General features: G+C 37.8%; 1 protein-coding gene across 6 annotated transcripts in view; it reads right to left on the bottom strand.

Annotated features, from left to right (window-relative positions):
• LCOR (ligand dependent nuclear receptor corepressor) overlaps positions 1–26,125 on the bottom strand; it is an 86,315-nt gene that overhangs the window by 49,533 nt on the left and 10,657 nt on the right. For 4 of the 6 annotated variants that reach the window (XR_010081302.1, XM_063405480.1, XM_063405484.1 and 1 more), the window contains exons 2-3: positions 6,402–6,467; positions 5,906–5,985 (exon numbers count right to left, since the gene is read on the bottom strand). The exons of the other annotated variants lie outside the window; for them this stretch is intronic. Coding sequence is in view for 2 of the 4 variants with exons in the window: in XM_063405480.1 (XP_063261550.1) it covers positions 5,906–5,985; positions 6,402–6,467 (146 nt within the window). In the remaining 2 variants the exon portion in view is untranslated. The remainder of the gene's footprint in view (positions 1–5,905; positions 5,986–6,401; positions 6,468–26,125) is intronic. 6 annotated transcript variants of the gene reach the window in all.

Below are 26,125 nucleotides of genomic sequence, written 5' to 3'. Positions count from 1 at the left end.
ACATTTTAATCTGCTGAAGTTAACTAAAGCTTTACACTTGCTACATAGAGAAGGAACAAAAAAAAGGGATCAGTCAGAAGAAAAAAATTCTAAGTGGCTTATGCTGGTGAACAGCTCAGTAAAGGATCTCTTGATCTGCATTCAGGAGAGGAGAGGAATAATAGCAAGAAAATGGCCATGCTTAGTTTTCATCCCCCAAACTAAGGAACATCTCCTTACATGTATGGTTTTTATCAGTGTCCATGCTAAGACATCAAAATGTGGAATCTGCATATTTTTTCACCCCAGAAGGAAAATTCAAGCTTTCACACTACGTATTTGATTGTGATTGCTATTCAACTTCCAAAAGTGAGGTATTTTTGTTTGGTTTGGGAGTGCCTGGTTGGTTTCTGTTGGAGTTCTTTTGTGTTTGTTTTTTGTTTGTTTGTGGGTGTTTGTGTTTTTTGGGTTTTTTTTGTTTTGTTTTGGTTGGTTGGTTTGGGCTTTTTATTGTTAGGGTGGGGAGTTGTTGATTTTTTAGGGTTTTTTTTACATTTTCCAGCATTTCTTCCCAATAACTATTACTTAGAACCACTAATTTCATGTTTACCAACTCACTCTACAGTCCTATATCACATCAAATTTTTAGTAGCAACATGCAGGTAGTAGGAAGAAAAAAACCCCAATAATATCTAGATAGTATTTTCATTGGGCATTTTTTTCAGGGTATTTATATTCAGTTATTTTTATGTATTATTTATAACACAGGACTCTTTCTATTCTCTTTTGTGCTTCTCTTCAGGTGGGAAGCATGCCCCAGAGCACCCCTGGAATCCACCAGCGAACATGCAGTATCACTATAGTGAACAATACACCTTCAGTGAGAGATACCTGGAGTGGTTTGCACATGCTCCCTGAGGGCCAGAGCTCTTTGTGTGTGTTAAGATAAACAGCATAACTGTGTAATTAAGTCAAAGAGCCTTAGAAATACAGAGCTCATGTTTTAAAAACGCCAAGGTCAATGTGTGACCTTGCAAGACCACCTAATCCTAGGCAGCCTGGCCTTGTCAGCACTAGTGCTGGATGCTCACGAGAGCCTCCTTGTAGGAAATGTTGATACAGCAATTCCAAATGCTAAACTGCTGACATGAAGGGAACTGTATGATGCAGGCTGCTGTGTAGATGTGCAAACAGCAGTTTCATGTTTAAGCCACAGCATACACACAGGTGGAATGGGAAGAGCCCACAAGCTAATACAGGATGAGAATTCCTATCCATCTTCAGGGAAAAAAAAAGGAGGGAGGCTGCCCACAGACCACCCATGGCTGACTGGTCAACCCATGGACCCTAGGGGTAAAATCCAACCTCCTACCCTACCTCAAGGCAAAATCAGGCTGAGTAAGAAAGGAATGTTTCAACATCCCTAGATTGTCTTCTCCAATGGTTTTTTTTTTCCTTAAGACTGTAGAGTCTTTTTAATTCATAGTCAACACAAAGGAGAACAATTTTCTGTAGACAAGCTTTAAGGGCACCAGGGACTCTCCTTCTACCTGCAAGAAAGTATCATTCTTGTTGCTTTCATTTCAGTGCTATTCAGTTTGTTTACATGTCTCAAAGTGCTATGGTCATTTGAGGCTTCACAAGCATTTAGGTTTTCCTCTCCAGATATTAATACAAATTCTTTTCTTGAAACAGTCCCCAAAATCATTCACTACTTTTACAATCCTATCACTTTTAAGACATCTGTAACTTGTGACTTGACAAAACAGCTCTCTGTCCTGTTTTTCAAATGCATCAAGATAATCTTCAATTCTGAGCATATCCTCTAAAGCATCTACAACTGCTCTCAGCTTAGTATTAATAAAAATTCAGATGGTTTAATCAGTTTTAAGATGTCACTCACTTACCGAACATATATATTTTTATAGTAAGATGACTGATGTCATGTTCATCAAATTCAAAACAAACAACTTGACTCATCCATAGCTATTGACTACCGTTTATTATCTATAGCAGGGGGAGGAGAAATATATCAGTGGAATATAAATGTAAGCTTATTGTGGTGTGGAACTACAATACGTTTACATTAACACAGATACACAAGCAAAGCTGCAACCCTGCATTACTACTAAATACATCTGGAGATTATCACAAACAAGTTTTAGCCTCCATATCAAATTATTTTAAAATGACACAATACAATATTGACAGTCTAAACACCTGAGTTTTTGAAGTGATGAAATCCATTTAAAATCTTTTAGAGCATGTTCCAGCATACTTAGGGATCTCTGTACACAGAGATCCTAAGGCCAGCAAAAATTGTACAAGTTCTGCAACTTCACCTCATTTTCAGATATTTCCTTTGCCATCTTCAATTATTCTGCAAGTTAATGCTTTAGATGAGTGATAACTTCTCTTCAGAATTATTCAGACATTTATCACAGTTTGTATCTTATTGCTTATGTTTCTCCACAGTCAAAGACCACCAGATTTGTATAAAATACTGACAAACTTTTAGAAACTCCCAAATCATATTACAGTAATTTTGAATTTTAAAATAACTTCTTCAAATGCTGTACCTTACCACACTTCTTCACAAATGAAAGAATTGTGAGAGATCCTTTCACTGAAGCCCAGGTATTTTAGAGAACTTTGCAGACCAGAAACAATCCTCTGGCATCAACAGCCTACAAATCCATAACATGTTTCTAGAAGTCATTTTCTCTCCTGCTATTTTTGTAGTTTAAATATATCTATAAAACAGTTAATGTGCTTAGGAGTATTATCCTTCTTGTTCTGCTCTCACCAACTAATGAGATTAGTTTTGTGCCTCTGTGTGTGTGTTCCTTTTTTTTCTTAATACATATGAATTGCTTTATGTCACTATAGACAATAGTGTTTTCCACATGAATATACTCAACTGAATACTCTTTAAGGATTCACTTTCCAGTATCTCCTTTCTTCTGGCCTTTCTTAAACTAGGCTTGAGCTCCAACTATGAGCAAATGACACTAGACCTCATTTGATAAAAGCATTCTACGTGGAGCCACAGATCTCTTCTGTAATGATAGCTCAGTTAGATCATTTAACAAACCACATAGCAAAATTAGGAATCATAATTAAAAAGAGATAAAGCTAGTACACTTCAAGTTCAATCCATCTGAATTGATGTGTCTTTGCTGTACCACACCCTTTTAGAAGGAAAAGTGATCAAGACCACAAGCAATAGAGAATAACCACAATTGCAGATTATCCAAATGTGAATTTGTCAGATTTGGTCCCATAGAACCCAAGCTTTCTCTCACCGCATGTAGGCAGCCAGAGCTGCTAACTGGGATTTTTTTGTCTTCCAAGGTACCTGTCCATGTCTGCACACAGGCACCAATGTTAATAACCTGGCAGCAGTACCTTAGGTAGCCAGTTATTCTCCTATCACACCACAGAGAAACAACTCTGTATTCTGCATTCTGTGATGAAAAAAAAAAAAATCCCATTTCCAAAAGTTCGACATTACTGCACACAACCCTTTGGATTTGGGAAAAAAATATGTCTGAGAAGATGCTGGCTCCCTACTTTGTATTTTATTACCTCTTTCAAACAAAGACACTTAAGCCCATTTCTCTATCAAAACCTGTCTTGTATTTTGACTGCCAAAAATGCAGGTATTTGCAATTAGAACTACTGCTGCAAATAAATTAATCCTTATAGAATACTTCAGCAGATGGTTTTCCATCCTTTGAAGAAGTCATGTAATTGAATCTGACTGCCTGTGAAAGCAGTAATGACTATCACTGAAAGAGTGGGAGAGCTAATGTAGATTTTTACCCTTTAAGCAGCTCTGCCAATAAACTAATACTGGCCTTCAATTCTCATCCTACAGTCCAGAAGTCATTCTTACTTATGCACAACTACTGGTCTCCTAAGTTACAGGTAATTCTTATGCGCAAATGAAATCCAGAAAAAAACCCTGAAGATATTTATTGGTTTTCAATTTGTTACACTAGTGACTTACAAGTGAAAAACAATTACACTGATTAATTATTCAACTAATCCAAAAGGAAGTATTGGTAATTACGTACTCAAAAAAACCCCCAAAAAACAGGCCTGCCACAATCATATGCTATCATAATAGATGGTTTGTGGCTATCCCACTCCCAGCTACAGCATCATTTACACACCTCTTCACTCTGTAACTCAGCACTATACAAGCACCACCCAAACCAACCCATCCTGCCCAGTTCTTTTCCAAACAAGCTGAGAGGATGCACATCAATAGCCTGCGACTCCCTAAAGAGTTAAAGACCAGTCCAGATGTTCAACAGAAGAGGCGTCAAATAAACTATTACCATTCCTAATTTAGTTGAATAAATTAGCTGAAGACTGTCCATTATTTAGCTAAATGCCAAATTAAGTTAAAAACTTTTTTCTAACAGTTTGGTCCCTGATATTTTAATTCCAATTAAGATGTCAAATTTACACTATTTGAAGGCTCTTGTGAAAGAATCATATTTAACTGTACTGCAAGCTAATGACATCAGTGCCAGCAGGGCAGCAATCTGCTGCACCCACAGGGGAAAGGAATCACTCCCATCCTACCACGTCTCAGATGACACACAAAAACCCTCAGACCTGAAATAAGACATATTATTCCCTCAAAAACAAAATGAACAGAAAATACAAATCAAAAAGCCAAAACACCCAAACGCAACAGAACTGACAGAGAGGCTGGAGTGCAGTAACACTTTCTTTTTGAATACCTGCCCATACACTGTCACATTGGCCCACACTACCACCAGTCTCTTACCCACCAGAAAATTAATTTCTGAATCAATTCAATGGCTTAACTAGAGCGCTGCTTAACACTGGATTTTGTCCTTTTATGAGATGAGGTAAGAAAAAAGACAGAACTCCTTACACAAGAAGCATACACAGTCTCAATGAAATAGCTATGACTTGTATCTGCTCTAAATGCAAGCATTCCTAAACCTCCTCCTATGCCTTAAAAAAACCTGTAATACCAAAACACACATGAACTGGCAGCATGGCAAGTATCAGTGTCAACAAGGTACTTCCTTAATGGACAAGCCATGCAGCTGGATGTTAGCTGCTGCAGAGGAAAGAGTGCTTTTGTTTTGTTCCTAAGTTGGTAGAAATCCATTCTGGTGTTGTTTTCCATTGTACAGAAGAAGCAGTAGTTACAAATTCCAGTTAATGAAGTTTTGCCAAGACAGATGATCCTTCCTTTCTATGTTATAAAACAATCACAATTTCAACATGTGGGCTGAACAATTGGTATAGCACCATAGCTTTTGTTTTATATACATCTGTCATCTCCTTAAGAAAATAAACTGCAACTTTGGTGTGTTGGCAAACCTGACTTGTCCATGTTTAGGTTCTGACTTAATTATGAACAAGCACAGTACAAAATCTACCATGCACAAGAGCACTTTAATAAAAGGATACGGCCCACAGGGAAGGAGATTCCAAGATACAGAACAAGATTCTAGATTGTTAAAATGGACCACATTTCCATACTGTAGATAAGCCCATCATCTGACTGTAGTAAACATGCACAAGCCACAGTCCTGCTCCCTTGGGGAGGGTTTCATGATTCCCAACAAGATCTCTTACAAAGAGCTCAAGAAAATCCAAAACAAATAAAGAACACCAAACAGAAAGAACTAATGCACAGGGTAAAAAAAAAAGGAAACCCACCACCTGCATTACACACTACAAAGAAAAGATTGCAGAGAAAGAGGCAAGTCTGTTCATTACCTTGCATATTCTAATTCAGAAAACCTTTTTCCAAAGGAGGGAAAAGGGGTAGGAGGTTGCAGATTTTCCATATTCAGTTAACTAGGAGCAGCAAACTCCCTCCTTTTGTCCCTCCCCTACAACTACTAGCTTCACACATCTGCATTGTTACCTTCACTTTTTCTCTTCTCAGGCAGCAGAAAAGACAATTTTCATCAAAAGACCAATCAGAAACACCTTCAGGCTCACAGTCTGTAAATCAGAAGAATAGCAAATTACTTCATATTCATAAACCATGACACAACTGGAGCCAAAAGAGAAATGCTGAATTAAATACCTGTTTCACAACATTCTTGCCTGCATTCTGAGGATTCAGGCTTCATTTCGGCCATTTTTCTAAATCCCCAGATTACCAAACTATATACATTTTATCTATGCACAACCAATCTGTTTTTCTGAGCACTGCAAAATACACTCCCAGCTACATAAAGATGAACACACACTCATTAGTAATTTTAGCCAATATGAAACTAACTGTGAGCACTGCCTGGGGGAGGGGGAAAAAAAAGCACAAATCACCACGGTAACACACATTTTCTAGAGGCAGTGCTGAGGCTGCTTCTGTCATTAGAAATGCAGAACAAGATACAAACACAGAGATTGAATACCTTTAAACAAACTGAGATCTTTTAATAATCCAGGTCCAAACAGGCCTTCTAGAATACTTTCAAACCCTAAAAGCAAATAAAAGAATTGTTAGCTTTCTAGATTAGTACGTCACTACAATATTCACAATAGCAGTTCTATATTTATCTGTTCCAAGAACAGAGCTCAACATGTTTTCTCCAAGTATTACAAGATACACGGGTCAATTGTGATGACTGAACTACTGATAAATCATAGCACAATCTAGAGTCCACTGACTCCTGTACTTTTCTAAATAGCTTGGTTAAAAACAAAGAATATTGCAACATTGAAATAACGCATTTTGAAAAGAGCATAGGAAGCTGCAGGTTCTACAACATGACCAAGTAATTTCCACACAAATAAAATTACTCTCATTTAAGCTCCAAACTGAAAGAAGGTACAGTTTCCCAATTAAAAAAATACCAATCTTCCATCTCAGTGCAATTCAGTTACTTTTCTGAATTTCAGTAAACATTAGAATCAGTGTTTCCTGGAGAGTTGCAGTTTTGAGGAGAGAAAACTAAAAGGAGAGGGATTCAGTATTGCCGTATCACTAAGGAATGAAATTTCTATCAGAGTTCTGCATCCAAGACACACACAGTCCGATTTACTTTAATGCCACATTTATACCTCACTTAAAATAAACCTAATCAATTTGAGTTTATTCCAGAAGAGGGAAAATGTGCACCAAAATTACTGCCATTATTTGGAAAAGTTAAATCAATATTACACTAACCCCCTGCTGGCAGTAAAAACTCTACAGAGCTATTAACTACCCAGTACTGTGAGAAGATTAGCAGAGTGAGTATGAAAAGTACAAAGATTACTTTAAGGGTGACAGACAAATTCCACCTTATAAAAATGTATAAAAATGGAATGACCAGAAAAATTCAAGACTGTAGCTTACTACATTGTCTGCCCTTCCCTCCTCCCTCCAATACTTTTGCTTTGTTGGTTTAGGAATGGTTTGCAACTAGTTAGTTCTAGCTTCTCCTACTTGTTTGAGTCTTTGAGTGGCAGAAGAAGAAATAAAAAACAAATTAAGAAACAAAAATATAGTCTTAAATTTAGAGAAACTTGCATGGGTGAATCAGGGACAGATAAACTACCCAAAATAGCAACGTTTAAGATATCAGTCAAAATCTAAATGATCACCTACTATGAAGAAAATCGTTTATTACACTTCAAAAGAGCATGAATTCTAAAATAATTCTGACTTCATACAGGTCTAGTATCTAAGCTATGTTTTGGAGAGCAGTCTTCAAAAGGAAATGGCAAATAGCACTACATCCCTCTCGGTGTCAACAAGAGTGTCAGTGCACCAACACCTTCAGCGATCAGATGCAGGATCCTACAGAATCTGCAGCCTGTAACATGACTTAGATGGCCAAAGCATTGCTGAGGTACAACACTAAAAATCTAATCTCAAAAAGGACCAAGAACCAAAAAAAAAAAAAAACCCAAAAAAAACCCCAAAAGTGAAGTAACAGTCAAGAGTGAAGAGAAATAGGGAGAAATCAGAAAAAAAGGTGGAAGAGGAGAAACTGAGAAACTGGAAACACATCCCATTGAACAGCACCTTGTCAGGCAGAGAAGTAGCACTGCCTCCAAAAAAAGCCAATTCAGGCTTCAGGAAGTGGCAGGAACAGTGGGAAAGGGCCGACCAACCTGACCTAGAAGAAAAATAGGAGAATCAGGGTATTGACCCATAGGTTTATAATGTTGAATAGTTTATAACGTTTTTAACATATGGGTAGTGACCCTCAGAATTTGAGTCTGAAATGAAACTTTAAGGAAAACAGCTAACCAACCTTGTTCTTTATCTTTTTGTTTAAAACTTATGGTTTTTATATATATATAAGTATGTATAAAAATCAAAAGACTTCAGAAATTTTACTCAAACTCATCAATCTTTTAATAGTAACTGCCAGTGACTCATGCCCCATAGTTTGCCATGCATGCAACTGCATACTGAAGTCCCTGCCAAGTTTTACAGCTTGGATATTGTACGATCATAGTTTGCTAGCCCACTGCTCTGAGTGATGCTAATGCCACTCGGGTTTTATTAATATTAAATATTGGATTTAGCAGTTGCATAGCAACAGCAGAACATCTTATGTGCAATGTTTGACATTAAAAAAGGCAAATAAGGGAAGTATGAATGTATTCAAAAATTATACTTGAGACTGGTAAAACTGCCATAAAGCTGAGCCCTTTTCCCCCCAAATGCAAAGTGCAATGCAGCAAAGGCAGTTTAAGCCCTGTGATGTGTTCAGTCATTCAGGGCTCCAAAAGAGCAACTATGTACAGTTAATCATGCAGAATACATTGAAAACAAAATCTTGAAAAAGGAGCTGCCTACTTTTTATAGTATTTTTTCTCTCCATTGTCACTGCTCTTAGAAGCTTGAAAAGAACATTTCTTTTCCCACCGATTGTCCTTTTCCATTTGGCAGATGATATTTTCCTGCATTTCAAATGGAACAGAAATTAACATGGCTGCCTCTGCTAAATTCCAGTTTCTATATTTTCATCATCTGTATTTCAGTGTCTGACAGTTCATAGCAGCTGAAGAGCAGAGCCATGGAAAAGTTGCAGGAATAACAGAATTAGAAAAAGAAAGAAGATTCCAGTATTTTAGAAATCAGTATTATTTATATACCAGATTAGATTTTCAATATCAGTTGTATTTAGAGGTCTGATATGCTCTTCACAATCAAAGCTGCCACATATTTAACTCTTACAAATGTTACTGGTGACCTTTAAAATTAAAAACAGTTTTTGGATGTTAGTATAAGAATTTAGGAAAAAAAAATTTAAAAAACCCAAACTTATAAAGTATAAAACATCTCTCTTTTCCTAAAGGCTCTCTAGGAAGTGAAGAATTAGAAAAAAATAAATCCCAGAACAAAGAAAGAAAACCCTTAGTACTGAAGCAAGTGTGGAATAACTTTTTAAATGCAGAGGTTGTTACACACTTGTTCCTATTTCACAACTGTTACTTCTACAAGTAAAGCATCCCCTAAAACATCCTCTGATAAAAATCAGAATATGTATGTGCCATTTTTCTGCTAAGAGTAGCAAGGAAAGAAACTAAAACTACAGAGCAGGGGGGTGGAAAAGGTTGACTATGCAGTCTGCAGCATGATCAGTTTTCACTAGTTTTGTCTCTGTGCCTAAACAGTTTTATTTTCATCTTTTCTTGGCATTTTTACCTATCTGTAACCAAATATTTTGTCATAAATTTAAATTGTAATTGTACTTTGATGGCTAATGGTTTCAGACAACAATTTAACACAACAGTTTAATTTAAGCTTTGCAAAGAAAACAAAAATCCCTTAAAACGGGGAGCCCCTGTGATCATTAAGTAGCTACCAGGCTCCTTGAGATAACAGTATTAGAGAAGTCACAGTCCATAGCCGATCTCTAGTAATGCAGATTAGCCAAAGACACATTCTCTACTATCAAAAATAGGAATGCAAGATCTTCAGAAAAAGATATGGGTGCATTTCTGGAGTGCCACTGACACAGAGCCCAGCATGGTCAAACAATGCTTTTTTCCCCCTCAAGACAGAACAGCTCAAATATATCTTTGAATAGTCATTACTGTAATTCAGCCCTAGATATGTATCTAGTCAAAGCAGTAAAGCTTGACTTTAACTTACAGGTGCAAGTCATTTTGAGGGTACAAAAAACCCACAGACTACAATCTCTCTGAATGTATCATTACATAAATTCTTAATAACTCAAAAAAACCAAACAAAACAAAACAAAAAACCACAAAACAAAACAAAACAAAAAAAACCCCAACCAACCAACCAACCAAAAACCACAAAAAAAACCAAAAAAAAAAAAAAAAAAAAAAAAAAAAACCCAAAAAAAAAACCAAAAAAAACCACACCCACAAACCAAAAAATCCAAAAACAACCCAACAACAACGACAAACAACAACCCAAAACCACACCACAGCAAGGCCAGAAAATAAAAACCAACATAAATAGTTGTCAACTCCTCAGCCCTTATCTGTGTATGTCAATTTAATTTGTGAATATCAATTTATAAACTACACCTCGATAGACTAAATAAGTACTACCCAGGCCAGCAGTTAAGTACAGTAGGTCACAGAACCAGAGAATCAGAATATTCAAAGTTGGAAGCGATCCACAAGGATCAAATTCAACTGCAATGGACCAGCTGCAACAGAAATTAAGACAAGTGATTCATCAGGATTTATTTATAATAAAAAGCCAAATATATAGGAATTTGCACATTAAAATAACAACTTCAAAAAGCTGGAAATTGAGTCAAGTCATTTAAGACATTAAATGACTTGACTCAATTGGCTATATATTCTGTTTAAATTTCTTAACTATCTAAGAACATATTAGAAACCACCAAAACCATAGGGGAAAAACCTGACCTGCTAAATGGGGAAAAAAAATTAAAAACCAACAAAACCCAAGTGACTAAGAGTAAAAGCACAAAGAGGAGACAACCGGCTGGATGATGGACAGGAAAATTCAGAGCAAAAAAGACAAATCAAAAGTCAGAAATGTTGCAAAAATCAGAGGGGAGATGCACACAACTTTAAAGTAAGCAAAGATAAAATCCAAACCAAGGCACATATAGATTGGATTTTTTAGGTAATATATGTAAGAGTATGGCATAATATTACAAAACATTCAATAGAATGGCATAAAATCATTCAACAAAATCTATCAAGGTAGTGTTAATAAAATTTGTAAGTTAACTGTCTTAATATTCAATGGATGTGTGTTGGTTTTCTTTCTGTGAGTTACTCAAAGAGTATTTGCAGCAGTGTTTAATTCCAGAAAGTCTTGAAATATTACAAAAGTCCCAATGGGATCAAAAAAAGGAAAAAAAATCACTTTGAAATGTCACAACACTAAAGTTAGTACTGGGGTCTCAAATTGGTAAAGGTTTTCAAAACCAATGAACAGTTCTCAGGAATTGATAGCAAAAATGGTGTCAATCAACATGGGCTTACAGAAATTCTTATTAGAGTCTTACAAAACTAAAATTTTAATTAACAACAGGTTTAATATAATATTTTTAGACTTTTGGGCTGGCACAACACATCTTGACTAAAACCAGAAATTAAAAAAAAAACAACACCTACCCTAAGCCAAACCAAACAAAAATCAGTCAAATAAATACAAAACATTAAAGATCAATTAAGTGACAGCGCTTGAAATATTGGTGGCAATGAGAAACTATTGGCAGAGAGGTCCATCAGGTACTGGTTCTTGGCCCTGTACCATTTGCCATTTCAGTCCCAGTCAGTGACTTGGAAGAAAGCAGTCACTAAATTTGCTGGAGCAACAAAGACAGGAAAAGCAGCAATTAACAAAAGGCCCAGATCACAAAGGCTGCTTACCAAAGCAAATGCAATTAAACACTACTTGGAAAGGGGGGTAGGGGGAATGGAGAAAGCCACAAATCACATCTAGGAACAGGAAAAACAGCTTCTCAAAGACATACCCAGATCCAGCAGCTGGAACTGGAAACTGATAAAACTCAGCCAGACATAAGACATTCTCTCTTTCATTTTACAAGGGTCCAGTTGAAGAGACAAGACATGCACTCTAGGACTGGATCACCATTTTCCTTACTCTAGGGTTCTGGAGGTGTTCTTTAGGAAAGCATGGGCTGGTTGCTGAGATCTATTTCCCTTTCCCTCTTCCCCAGCACTTGGATTTATCATGTTAGGAGTCTCATTAACTAGTATGAAGCAAGAGCCACCACCATCACATCAGGTTTTTATTGGATTTCTCATGCCTAGATTTTCTGGTCAAGATTCGTTATATTTATCCACAGCTATGGGATTTGAAGGAGGAATTAATTCAGAAAAATCCTACAGTCTATGTGTAACACGGGAATTCTGTCTCTGTCAGAACAAAAATCTATTAAACTTGAATGTTTCAGTCACAAGCATCTTAATAGAAAAGCAAGACCAAGCAACAAGGGAGGGGGAAAAAAGTCACAGGACAGTTATTAATATACACTTAGTCTCATGACATGCATATAATTATAAGTTGTGAATATTCTTTTATTCATGCAACAAAATAAAACTCCCATCCACCTATGTTGAGAGATCTCATCTGGATGGAGACCAATTAAGGACTAACTACAAGTTAAATCAACTTTGCTTTAGCTTCTTGGGGAACAAAGAAAAAACTGTGTATCTCAACCAATTTTTCAAATTTCATGCTTCCCCATTCTTGTTAATGAAACTGCACTGTTCGGGGACTTACTGCAGACATTCCTGCTCCAGAGGATTCTGGGGACCATAAATATCAACCTGGTTCTATAAGAGCAATATAGACACTTGCACAAAGAAGAGAAGAACTAAGGAAATTAAGACAGGTACTGTTTAAAAGAACGTGTATATTCAAGTTCATATAGCAACACACAGCTCTTCTGTAGCTTGAGAGCACCTTCTGTTCTCAGGACAGAGGACAGATTATCATGTGCTGGGGTCCCTAAACAGGCCCTTGGAGGTAAAAACAAAAAGAATTCTTTGGCCTTAGAGTAATGCTTTATTCACTGTAGAACAGCATCTCCAGTAGAAAAGCTTAATTTGAAGCAATCAAGAAGCCAACAAGGTGCATGTTTTGCCAACAGCCACTACTACACTGTTGCAGTAACTTACCACTGCAGAAGCTGAGAAATCAAAAAAGCAGCAAAAAACTACCAGAACTGTTAATAGAAGTGCTTCTGACTATCCATCCATCCTGCAGGACTTAATCAAAATTCTACTATTAGTTTGTAATTTTAATAGAAAAGCTGCTGCAGACCCTCCTCACTCTTCTCTCCCTCTCAACCAAGCTATTCCTTTTCCTCTGAGAACCAAGTCTAAGAACATTTTCTCTGATGCAATCCCAAACTCACAGCAAGGCATTTAAAATTTAATGAGCTAAATATGACAGCATAACAGCTATGTATCAGCACTACAGAGCTGCAATGCACTTGCCTTCACAGCAGAAAAGTGCCCTGCTGAATGCCCTATAACAGGGGAGACCTCTCCGCTCTACAAGGAACAGCAGAGAAGCAAAGCAAGTTACCAGCTTGTGTTACAGTGCAAGAAATGGAAATAGGAGACTCTCCATCCAATGTTAGCACTCTAACTGGCAGGTTATCTCACTGATTACAAATGAAAATTCAACCTCAAAAACCCAGAAGTGACAAGTTATAAAGCTTGTTGCCAGAGTGCAGAGTATAGCAAAATATGGATCATCTCCTGCTTCCCTCCCACGAGAAGTATTTTTGTGACTGTGATCTGATATCAGGAAGAGAATTACACAAAGGCATGCAAACTTCTTATCTCTAATCGAAAGTCTCAGAAGCAGGATTCAAGAAAAGCTAAGGACATTGCAACTGGCTGTCTCAAGATCCCAAGATAAAGCAATTGTTCTGGCAGGCTGAGTTGCAATCTTCACATGGATTTGCAGTGGTGAAAGGCTCGTCCAATTTGTAGATACTTCACCACTAATCTGGCTAGTTGTTCAAGTCAGGGGTGGGTGGGTTTCTGTTTTACATTTTAACTCAAGATCAGGAGGTTTATCGTACAACTACCTGGTTTCCTTCACTGCCAGTAACCACTAATGCAGGACCTAACTGGAATCTTCTCATGTAAATACTTGCATTTTATTACTTTAGAAAATAAACAAAAAAATACAGACAGCACAAAATGGCAAGAAATTACAACAGCAGAATTTCAGTAACTATCAACTTTCTATGCATTCTTAAAAAATACAGGTTTTTCTTAGTGGTAGAATAGGATTTAAGTTTTCCAAAAAAGAATTTAACTAAAGTCCAAACAAACAAATTTTAACAATAAAACTTGAAGTGGGATTTGCTTTTCAGTATCTCAGTTCAAAGACAGTGCCCTTATTTGTTTAACTTTCAGGTATGGAGTTCCAGCAGGCAATCAGGTACAACTTTCACTGATAATAAACTGCAAGAAGTTAGTTAGAAGTTAGTTAGAAGTTAGCTAGGAAGTTTACAAGCAGATTAGAAGAGCCAAATAGCTCAAGAATGAGAATGCACAATAGCACAAATCAGCATAGACCAAAATACAGAGGCCCAAACATTTCTCAAACTTGAGACAATGTTTTTTTATTTCTAACTGTGTTGCATCGCTTACTGCAGCAAAATAAAAACTTTAAGACTTTTTTCACCATTGGAGACAATCTGTTAATGCTTCACTCCCAAGCAAAGGTAAGGTGGCATTCATTAACTACCACTGTGTATCCCCATATGCCATGATCTTAAGGCACAAACTTAAGAACAGCCTTGCAGTAGATGGAATTGATCTGCCTGGAAAACGCCTCCCACAGAAAAGATAGGATTTCCAGCAGCATCCATTCACTGCTCCACTTTATTTCATGACCACAGTAATGCTGGTGTCACAGATCAGCAAAAGCTAGGTGTGCTATCAGGAATAACTTCCAACAAGCAGGTGTAGCAGAGGTCCAAGTCAGTCTAAAGAAGAACCCTTCCCCTCCCACAGAAGCTGTCTGTGTGGAAGCACAGGACACCAGTGACTTTCACCCCAACCTCAGGAGATACTGGCACAGTGCAGAAGCACTAGAGGCATGAGTTGAACTGGCTGAGATATGAGCTACATTTCACACTCCACAGCTGTCCCATTTGAAGAGGGTTGCCTTCCCTCAGCAATTCAGTCTTGCCTGACATTGTTCCCTGTCTGCAACACCTACTGAAACCACATTAACTGAAATAATTCAAAGGTAAAAATCAGCCAGAAAGGGTAGGTACAAGCTGCTGAATACACCTAAACAAAAACTGCCAGCAGAAAAAGCATCTACCAAACCAAAGCTGTGAACTAGAAAACTCCTGGAGTGTGACTCAGTTTCAACTTCTTTACCACGGGAGGTCATTTATACCATGATTCATTACTCAATTAACTCATTACATTATTCTTTTCTTTCAGCTCTCAGGTTATAGATATCCCTTTCATCATCTCTACAGAGATTTTTCAGATCTATACAGTAATAGGCAAATGGGAGTGAAAACATGATTCTGTTTAGGAAACTAAATCACCAATCATTGAAAATCTGATGACCTTCAATGAATAGACCCAGGAAAACAATGGAACATTTCTGAGTTGAGAGGTGAATATACTGAGCTCAGCTGTAAGGTAAAAATTGCCAAGAACATTTTTACTCTGTTATTTGTGATTGTAAGTCTGTTTGGTGTAAAACAAAGCTCTACAATAAGCCATTACATAATTGCTTCAATGAACAGTACACCTTGACTCCAGCTAGCTCACAGCATCCTGAAAATCTTATGATATGCAAAGATACACCACTTTTTAAAGTCAAATTATTTCACTACACCAGTGAGTATATCTAAATTCTGATTAAGAAGCTAACAAAAGCAAAGAAAGCTCTAGATCATGGAAAGCAAGCTGAATCATGACTACAGTGAATATGAAGCATATCTGATGTTTTGAGAAGGCTTCTCAGAAATTCTGGAAAAGTATCCTCAGCCTTTTCAGATGGACAGCTCAGTTCTATCTCAAAAGGAAGGATGATCTAGCAGAATCAAAAGGTGATACAGGCAGCTACACAAAAATGAAAGGGTGACTAATTGTCATCACTGAAGTCACACTTGCAAGTATACATCAAGCGAGGCATTATTCCATGAGTCTACAACACAAGGTGAAAACCCAAAGGAAGCAAAACTAAGCTTAACAATCCTTTCCAGCTTTATGGTTGTTTGCACAGCAGTAGAGTTAAGAACACAAAGGTACAAAGTAAGCACATGACAACTCTTGCATATAGCAAGGAAGATACAGCTGTATTACTGTTACTATTCTTGTGTCAACAGAACCAAATACTAACAGAAATATTCTTAGTTATCCTTCAGTCACACCTTGGTTTATGCCTGTAAGAAAGAAGCTGCACTAAAGAAGCTGAAGCCCTGATATTCCTTTGGAAACAGAAAAGTGTAAGCACAGTTGCTGACAACTTTGTAACAAAATATTACAGCAGAAAAACAATTCGGTGCTGAAATTAACTGCAGAACTGAAATTGCCAGATGTGATGGAACATTACTCAGTGTAGATGAGGAACAGTAAACCTTTTCTAAAAAAATAGCTACACTCAGATGCAAGAAACCCACAGTAAATAGCTATAAAAATGCCTGACCTTTGGGGTTTAGTGGAGTTTTCCCAAAGAGCAAGTGACTGATAAATCTCTCTCACTTTTGATGTCACATAATGTCTACCATCATTTTGTGTCACAACTCTTGAAGTCTTACTAACCTTTTAGCCTCAGACACACATCACCAATTCTGTAAGCTGAGCTCAGACTGTTTAACCATCAGCATTTCTAATCACACTTTTGACTGGCAATATAAATTACTATATAAGAACATACAGAAGAGTTTAAAAAAATCATTTTTGCTTGCCTGATTTCTAGATAGGAACAATTTCCTGGCCTAGTCCAGTTACACTGGCCTACTCCAGTTACATCAGCAGGAACAAGTGGCAGGACCAGGGAGGGACATCTTAGACAACACTGCAGAAATCAAGATCTGTCCAACTTAGTTGTTCACTCTCTCAAACTACCTTTCCCTTATTCAGATTAAAGGCAGATATCTGAAGTAATTACTGGATCAGAACCAAAGATCATAGCCAGAAAAGATCATTTGGGATTTGGCTGATGCAAAAGTAATGTGACAGAGAACACAAATTTCATGACGGCCATTCAGGATTCCAAAGTTATTTCCAAGTATCTTTTCTGGATAGCTACAATGAAATTGGTGTCTAATGGTATATTTAACAGCTTACAGTGCAGTTAACTGAGTTATATACACAGTAATTTCAGTTCCTATCATCATCCTTAAACTCAAACTCAAAAGTCTTCCTCAAACAAAGCAGTTATGTGCAGCTTTTTGACACTGCTGCCTTCTCCATCTCACTTATTCCAGACTTTCTGGAATTCCTGAAACACAGCATATATTATTGGCTTTCTATAGTCAAATGTTTAAGCCACAGTACTTTGGTTGAGGCCACCCTATACCCTCACACACTTGTTTTCAATTTGGTTGAAGTTCTTTGCTTCAAAGCATCATTTGTGATCTGAACTTGAGAGAAGACAGCAGTCCCATATTTTCTGCACACTAAGTTTCTCAATGTCATTATGCTGCAGCAGAATCTCATGATACGCTAACAGTTAAACAAAATACAAGTTTCTAGTCAAGAATATCAAACTGTTACAAAGACAAGACATCTGAAGATAAGACTCCTACAACAGCCAGTCTTGCTCTAATTTTACAGTTAGTAAAGTCATCTCAATAAAAAGGTCTTAGTAAACCTGCTAGACCTGCCTCAGAATCTCATGATACGCTAACAGTTAAACAAAATACAAGTTTCTAGTCAAGAATATCAAACTGTTACAAAGACAAGACATCTGAAGATAAGACTCCTACAACAGCCAGTCTTGCTCTAATTTTACAGTTAGTAAAGTCATCTCAATAAAAAGGTCTTAGTAAACCTGCTAGACCTGCCTCAGACCTTTTCAAAGAATGAAGTCACTATCGTCACTAGGATGAAACCAATTCTTTGATGCTAAGTGAAGAAACACAGAGAGCACACTTCCAAATCAGAAGTTGGTCCTTTGTTCCAAATCCAAATTAAGTTTTCCAGGTAAGCTATACACAAATCTTCTCAATCTTGCCCACTCTGTTGTATTGCTAAATTCATCAGAGACTGAATTATCTGGTACAGTCTTTACATGAAGAAATAATGGAAACCGTTCACAATTTTGAGTGCTGCTTTGCTAGAAGCTTCAGCTTTTAAGATCAATATCACTGTCCATTTATATTCAAAGCAACCCTTTTTGTAACTTCTTAATTGTTCTTTCAGAGTAAAATTTCAGAAATGGATTTCCTAATCCACAGCTAGAAACTGCCAGCAGTACAGCCATATAAACAGCAAAGGATTTTGGTGCAAACTGAGTTTCTGCAGGCTACACTCTAATCATCTGACCCCAAGGGATTAAAAGACTACAGTAGCACTAACAACTATTCAAAGTTTGTTGATGCCTATGATACTTTATAAATGCCTTAAGGTTATTTTTCCCCTACAGAACTCTTCATATATAAGTTGCTCTAAAAGAAAAAGACTATCATGCACAAGTAATGAACAAAGTATGGCATAGAGGGAACAGTAAATTACTGATGACTGTGTGTGCAAGAAGCATTAATAACTACTTCATGTGAGTGCCCTGCTCCCCACTATTGTCAATTTTATATCTTAAGTACTCTGAAAATTATTTCAAATATAGCAAACTTTTCAAAAAAATTATCTTTGACACAAGAAATATTTCCAAGTTCAAGGAATATTAGACTTCTAGAACACATTGTAGCAACCATAACACACTTTTCTATAAAAACCACAGCAATAATACCAGAGGTACGAGTGACGGAAATCAGACACTACAACAAAATGCAGAGGGATACTAGAACAAGTGTTTCAGAAGAACTTGCACTAGTTCTTCTTTTGCCAAAGTAGCCAAGCTGAAGAAGAATTGCAGTTTTACCTGGATTTATTACCTATGTACAAAGCTGAACAATAACGATTAAAATCCAAGCAGAGAAACTATACCCTAATCACTTTAAAATCACAGCCAAGAAGGCCAGCAGCAGTTTTAACAAAAGAAATTCAAACCACATGAAGAGAAGGTTCCTTTCATTTACAGAGGAAAAAGAACAGAAGCGCACTGGAAAACTAAGGCTGGCAAGGAACCTGCAAAATCCACAGCTCCACACTGAACACTGCATTCAGTATCCTAGTGACTTCAATATTTTAAATACTTGCTTATATTAGTGTTCATTAAGTAATTCAATTAAATACAGGAGTAGTTGAATACATGGAACACTCCAAGAGTAGCCAAGTAAAAAGCCCATATTTTTCAAAATAGCACATAGTTTAATGTTGACTTGGTCTTTGAACTGCTAATTACTGCCATACAATAACTTACATAACAGAAAACATGCAATACCTCATTTTGCAACAGTGATACAATTACAAAATACATTTTTAGGGAAGCTGCATTATCAAATCTGCAAAAATAGTTTAGCACAGGGTTTACTCTTCCAGACAACTGGCTCCTTGCTAGTACCAGAATAATAATATGACCTGCGATAGAGGGAATCAAAAAAGACTTCAGTATGCAATTTTGGGTTTTGTTACCACTTATTTGATCCAAGTATTTCTATAGATATTTGACTATTTCAAGTATTTAAAAATCTCTCTTCATGCATTCAGAAGTCTGAAATGGTCTTTCATAACTATCTTGAACATGGTCTAAAGATTTTATATGTTCATGGATTAACCTACAGTTAATCGTATTACACAAAGAGCCAACATTTTCAAGAATGAGTGCTAAAGCTGTAACACTAAATAAGCTCATTTAAAAAGCAACCCTGAAATTCTTTCTACTCCTGCACCCATTTTAACATCACCAATAAGCACTAGTCAGACTGCAAAATGTTTCTACCAGCAGGCTTTTGAATATGCGTAATGCCAATGAAGTTAATTACATTTAAGAAATAATAGTCTACGTGCAATTAAGATACTGGCAACATTTTAATGCAAAAAAAAAGTTTAAATATACTAACATCCTAGTCTTGGGATATCCAGTCAAGCTACGCAAAGAGATGTGTTTGTCCCTTGCATACTCCCAAATGTGGAAGTAGGATCAGAAACTGGATCTGGAAGAAAGGGTAAACAGCACGTTAGTTAAATTCACAGAGGATACTGTGTTCGGAGATGTTGCAAACATTAGTGAAGACAAATACATAAATGACCCAGAGAAAAAATCAAAATGACTTTGGAAACAAAAACATTTCATGAAAAATAACTCCAAACACTCAATGCAGGAGCACCACAAGGATAGTGGGAGGAAATATAAAATGAAAGGAACCTAAAAGCAGCAACAGTGGACAGTCAGCTAAATATTTGCATTGAAAGACAGTCTGGAGTTGCAGAGGCACCAAACAGAGCAGGGAAATTAAAGTTCTTTCTACAATCTTTGAGCCAATAACAATAGCCATCTCTCTGCACAATTGCCAGGGACTGAAAAATTCCCCTTCACACCCAGCAAGTGGAAAGCACTTCTCAATGGCAAATCAAGTTCTGCAGGAGGTAGGGTTTAATTTTTTTTAAGCAAAGTTAACATACGGTTAGCATAAGCCTACGCAGCAGGCTCTTCCAGTACTTCTGCTGCTTGTGGCTTTGTGCAGAACAGGAGGAAGCTAAGAAAACGAATTCATTTTTACAGGTGCAACTCAACCTTGCATTGTTCAGATTTATTCCTGTGGTCCTTGAGAAAAGAAACCACAACAGCTAATTCAACTACTAAAAAGAGGGAAGAATTAAAAAAAAAAACCCTTCACCATTTACTTTTTGCCTTAAATTTACTTTTCCCAAGAATGACATCCACTCATCCATCAAGGCAGATATCAGCACTATCCAGCTTTAATAGCAAGGATAACAGGAGGAAAGCACGGACTCTGCCTTTAGAAAGGCTACAAGAGAATCCCCAACCACAGCAGACAAATGTAAATGAAAAAGTAACCAACATACATCTTCAAGGATTGTCAAGCCTTTGGTTCCAAGAAATATTTCTAGGCACAAACTAAGAACTATTTATTCTGATTCATTCCCAAATTAACAGAATAAGCTAATTTTACAGAATTTGTTTCTCTCAGTAACAAGGGTTCCATGAGGCAACTCTGTAGATGCTTTATATTCATGGCAGCCCACAGACAAAAAAAAACAAACCACCCCAAACCAAAAGGCAGAATGCCCAAAATTTTACCAGAAGCCATCTTTCTGCCTGTCATGTTGCTGAATATTAGGAGAAGCTCCTGCATGGAGACTCATGCTCCCATTTATGCATCCCATCATCACAAGCAAACAAGAGACTGAAGGTTTTCCCCCCTCTTGACAACTGCTAAGCTATGTGATTTCTGAAATAAGTCATCCTATGCACATCTTCAGCTGCTGCTTGTGGTGTGATGGCACAAACAAAACAGCTCCTACCAGTTTGCCTCATCTTTGACAGAAACTAGTAAGCCCTGCACATTTCAGTGGAGATTTAAATGACATGTTGCCAGGTATCCCTCAAGCCAAAGGCACATGAAACGCAGCTTGGGTTTTAAATCAGTTCAAACTACAAAGACAGTACAGAACCAAGAATCTCATAATCTCATTGAAGAACTCACTGCATTTCAGGAAGATGCAAGGCTTCAGACATAACAAAAATTAAGCTCTGCTTTTTGCACCAGAGGACACTGGCAAAGTATCTCTAATCTTTTACCCCTTTTAGAAGATCAGTGCTAGCATGAAGCAAGATTCATAGAGGCAAACTCAAATCAAGCCTACAGATTCAAAGTACAGTCTCCTGAGCAGTAGCAACAGCAGGTTTGCAGCCCTTTCCTTCTCTACTCTATCACTCATTCCTACTCCTACACTGCATCAGTTACACTGGTAGAAGTCCATGAGACTGCAGAAAGGATAAGTGGTTTTGCACACACACCCCTCACTTCTCTCTTTTTTTTAAGCAGTAACTTCTACAAGTTCACCTTGCCTAAGAATGGCTGTTCAGGGTTAAGACAAAGGTTTAACTAGCCCAGAATCCCAATTCCAATAAGGGCAAAAGTGAAAGTGGCAACACAAGGAGCTGTCTTAATGTTGCCAGGAAAAGCAGGCCAGCAAATCACAGAAAACCTCTTTTCAGAAGTAGAAGCGCAGCTGCTGCTTAAAAGTGTGTTAAACAACAGCATGTATTTACTCCAGTTTGTCAGATAACTGTACTGGACTCCTTGCAAGTGAAAACCATGAGAAATGCATGTTACAGTGAAGATGCTGGAAAACCAAGGCCTATTAGAACAGAAAGGAGATAGAGTCAACAGTACTCTGCTGTCCACAGGCTTTGGCACAGTGTGCTGCAGAGAAGAGGTGAGACACAGAGGAGCAGGACTGACTCACACTCCTGCTGGAGAGGCCACCACACAGATCACACAGCTCGTATGGAAGGCAATGGGAGCAGACAGGTGTCACCTGGGAGTGGCTCCTACTCCAACTCTCTCTTGTGAATGCAGAGCTGGTCTGACACAGCCCTGCCATGCTTCTTGGTCAGCCATCAGGAGCTGCTGGCTGATGAATCTCAGATGAACTCAGCACAAGTGCTAACTGCCCTTAGCTCTACCTGCTTTTTCTCCCTAATCATTCCTGTTTGGAAGCAAGCCCTATGACAACTTTAAACCTTCTTTAACACAAAATCCCTAAACAAGTAGTCGTGGTGAGTATGCATCCTGACTGGCTGACCACGTAAAAAACCCAGTCCAAACCTATGCATTCCTTTGCATAGTAGGGAATGTCTGCATTGAAAATGGAAGATACTGCACTAGACCAAGAACGAGTCAAAGTCTGGTGTAATGAGGGTTTGAGGTTCAGGAGATTCCCATGGCTAGAAATCCACTGCCCATGCTCTTTGGGAGAACACTGACCCCAAACAAGCTGTTTCAGCACTGGCCCATCTCCCCAGCTGGTATCATAAACCTGAGTTGTAAGGTACCTTAGCAGAGACTGTTGTCATTTTGTTAAAGCCCAAATATGCAGATTACCCAAAGAGGTAAAGGGAATCCCATCCTTTAGGCCAGCATTCAAAAGTCTGTTGACTCTAGTTCAAAAGGAGAATTTAGACTACCATTATGTCATAGGAACCAGAACAAGGAAATACTTACGAGAACAACTACCAGGGCATATAAATATAGATTCAGCTGGTTTCATCCCTGAAAACCACTTTTGGCTAACTAGTGATGACCATAATGTCCCCATTACAGCATCAGTTTTTCAGTAAATTCCTGTTAATTTTATGAAAAACATATTAGATAAAGAGTTTTATCTACTCAAGACTTACTGCAACTTGAGGCACCTTGACTAGCAAGGCAGCATCAGGAGTGGAATGAGGGTTGCCTGACTCAAATGCACTAAAGGAGGGTGATAAAAATTAAACAGCAGTAAAATGCATGTACATGCAAAATGTATGATTGCAAAATATACTGTGCAGAAATTGTTAACTATGAGAAGCAGAGTAAGAAAACACAAAATTCCACAATTCACTTATCCCAAGTCACTAGAAGACAGATTACTGCAAACTGAAGGTTACTGTAACAGTGAAGTTCATTCTGCAGCATGTCTTCAGTGTTTTGAAGCTATGATTACTGATCACCTGGCACTTTAATCCATGATAAATCCACCTCTCCACTGAAAGAGCTGATCCCACTCATCCTCCCCACCCCCCCAGATGCTCACTCATCTCGCATTTGCACAGTAACACGACAAGATGGTTCAGGGATCAGTTTCCTGATCCAGCCCAGCGTGCATTTACACAAAGTGAGGGCAGTGGCACAAAGGCGGTGGTATGATCACCCTTCTCCTGCAGCATTTTAAATCTATATGAGAGCAAAAACTGCTGTGCAACCATGAACTGTGTTTTTATAACAAAATTCACTTTTACTGCTATGCATCCCTTAGGCATATATTCTATTTACCTGTGGTGGAACCAAAGTCTTTCCTGAACTGTCTTATATATTGGTCAGCATTAAACAACTATACTCACCCATACTGCTCCTTTAGGTTAAAAGACATACAACTGTGATTTCTCAGAAATTATGGTACGAGTTACTGCCCAAACTTGTACCTACTCTAAATGTAACACAATGCACACCTTGCAGTTTGGCAAGGTCTGCAATGTGGACTTGTAGTTTCTTCAAAATCAGGGTGAAATGATTTATTACAGTTGCTCTAGCATGACCTCTCATTTATATTAAAAAGGAAAAATGTCTACTTAATATTTCCTATAGCATCTTCTACAAACACTAAACATCACTTTCAGGATATATTAACTATAATCAATAAATTTCAGTATTTTTCACCAAAACAGTGATATTGCAAAGAGAGTAATTTCATGTCTTTTCAGAAATCTGACCCTCTAGAAACTTGCTTAATGTCATGCAATACAGTCTAAAAAACACCATAATGTTTAACTTAATTCTGGACAAACAATAACTCATGGCTCTAAAGCCAACAGTAATTTCATTAGATATTGCTGAGGACCATTTTCGGTTAATTTCCTTTAAAAAAAAGATTCAGAGAACCTATCTAGGTGCATCCCTATGCTGTCCTAACCTTTCGCTCTTTAACTGAAAAATTGTTTTTAGATTAGCTTTTGCATGGTGACTTCCATTTGATTTTTAAGCTTAAAACAACAAAAACAAAATCAAACAAAACAGTAAAAAACAACCAAAAACCAAAACCAACCAAACAAACAACTTCCCCCCCAAACCCACCAGAACCTGGCTGCCTTCTCCCACCAGTGCATACCCAAACAATGTCCCTCTCAAGTCTCAGATTAGAACTTTACACTAAGCAAAGGCTTCAAAAGAATATTCTTTTCTCTTTGATGGGAAGATCAGGTAGTTAGTACCTGAAACTGGTTTTTCTCTGAAGTGGGAAATGTTTTACCGATTCCGCAAAAATGCTTTAAGATGTATTTGGAAGAGGTTAATCTTTACACAGCTATTAAAGCTCATTATCTCCTTTTCTAAAAGAATTATTTGTGAAGTTTGACCCTCATTTATGCTAAATCTGAGAGATCTAGTTTTGAAGATATATTCATTTTCCTTCACTGGTTCCAAGAAGAAAAACTCTTGGGATATTTCAAGGCTATGATGTCCTGTTAGTTCATTTTCATCTCCCTCCCCTCAAAAGGAACTAACAGGGAGGAGCCATTTGAGTTAAAGAATGCCTTACCAAGGAGTTTGAAAGCCCACAGACAAGTATTTTACATGTTATCTTGGAAACAAGAGTAAGCTTATGCCCTTCTGTGAGGTCATCTAAAGCAAGAGATCAATTTCTTAAGACCACCAGCAACTTTCTCAAGTTGCTCTAGACCCCAGCCCTACAATGAGTGTGGACTGACAGCAGAGGGTGAGGCAGTTATTGCACTACAGCCAAAGCACATTTGCACGCTGGCTGCCACGCTGACAGAAAGTAGGAATTAGCCCTTAGAGAGCCTCACTTGTCACACATAACCACAAGGTGCTCCAGCAGGCACTGGTGTCCTTTCGCTGCCACTGAGAACAGACGGTTCCCAGCTCAGAGGCAAGGACACCCCTTACAGGGATTCCTCCACACACCCACATTCACGGCTCTCATTCTGGCCCACTCACAACTAAGGTCCCATAGCCACTGTTCACACTAACCTGTGACTTCTCATTGGAGTCAAGGCTTACTAAACCTTACCTTCACAACCCAGCTTAAAAACAGACCAGACACAGCTACACCAGCACAACTATGGGGCAGCAAACCAGTGTTCAGAGTATGATTTATTTATTAAAGAATTTTTTGATACCACCAACAGAATCTCAAAACTGCACAATAAATTCAGTACGCTTAACCTTTCAAGTCTGCTAGTACAAACCAAGTCAGAAATTAGCTCTGCTTGCTGCTTACCAGCAGAATCATGAAGAAGCCCTTAGGCAGCATCATGACATGCTGAGAGCAAAGATCCATCTGCCTTAAGGATGAAATCAGAGAATTGCATGTCTCCTTCCCCTAACTGAATAGGAAATTCTTCTTCCCT

Source organism: Prinia subflava, chromosome 9 (genome assembly GCF_021018805.1).
Source record: "Prinia subflava isolate CZ2003 ecotype Zambia chromosome 9, Cam_Psub_1.2, whole genome shotgun sequence".
Classification (NCBI taxonomy): domain Eukaryota; kingdom Metazoa; phylum Chordata; class Aves; order Passeriformes; family Cisticolidae; genus Prinia; species Prinia subflava.
The sequence above is the reverse complement of the archived record's forward strand: the minus strand, read 5'-3'. Positions and strand labels throughout refer to the sequence as shown.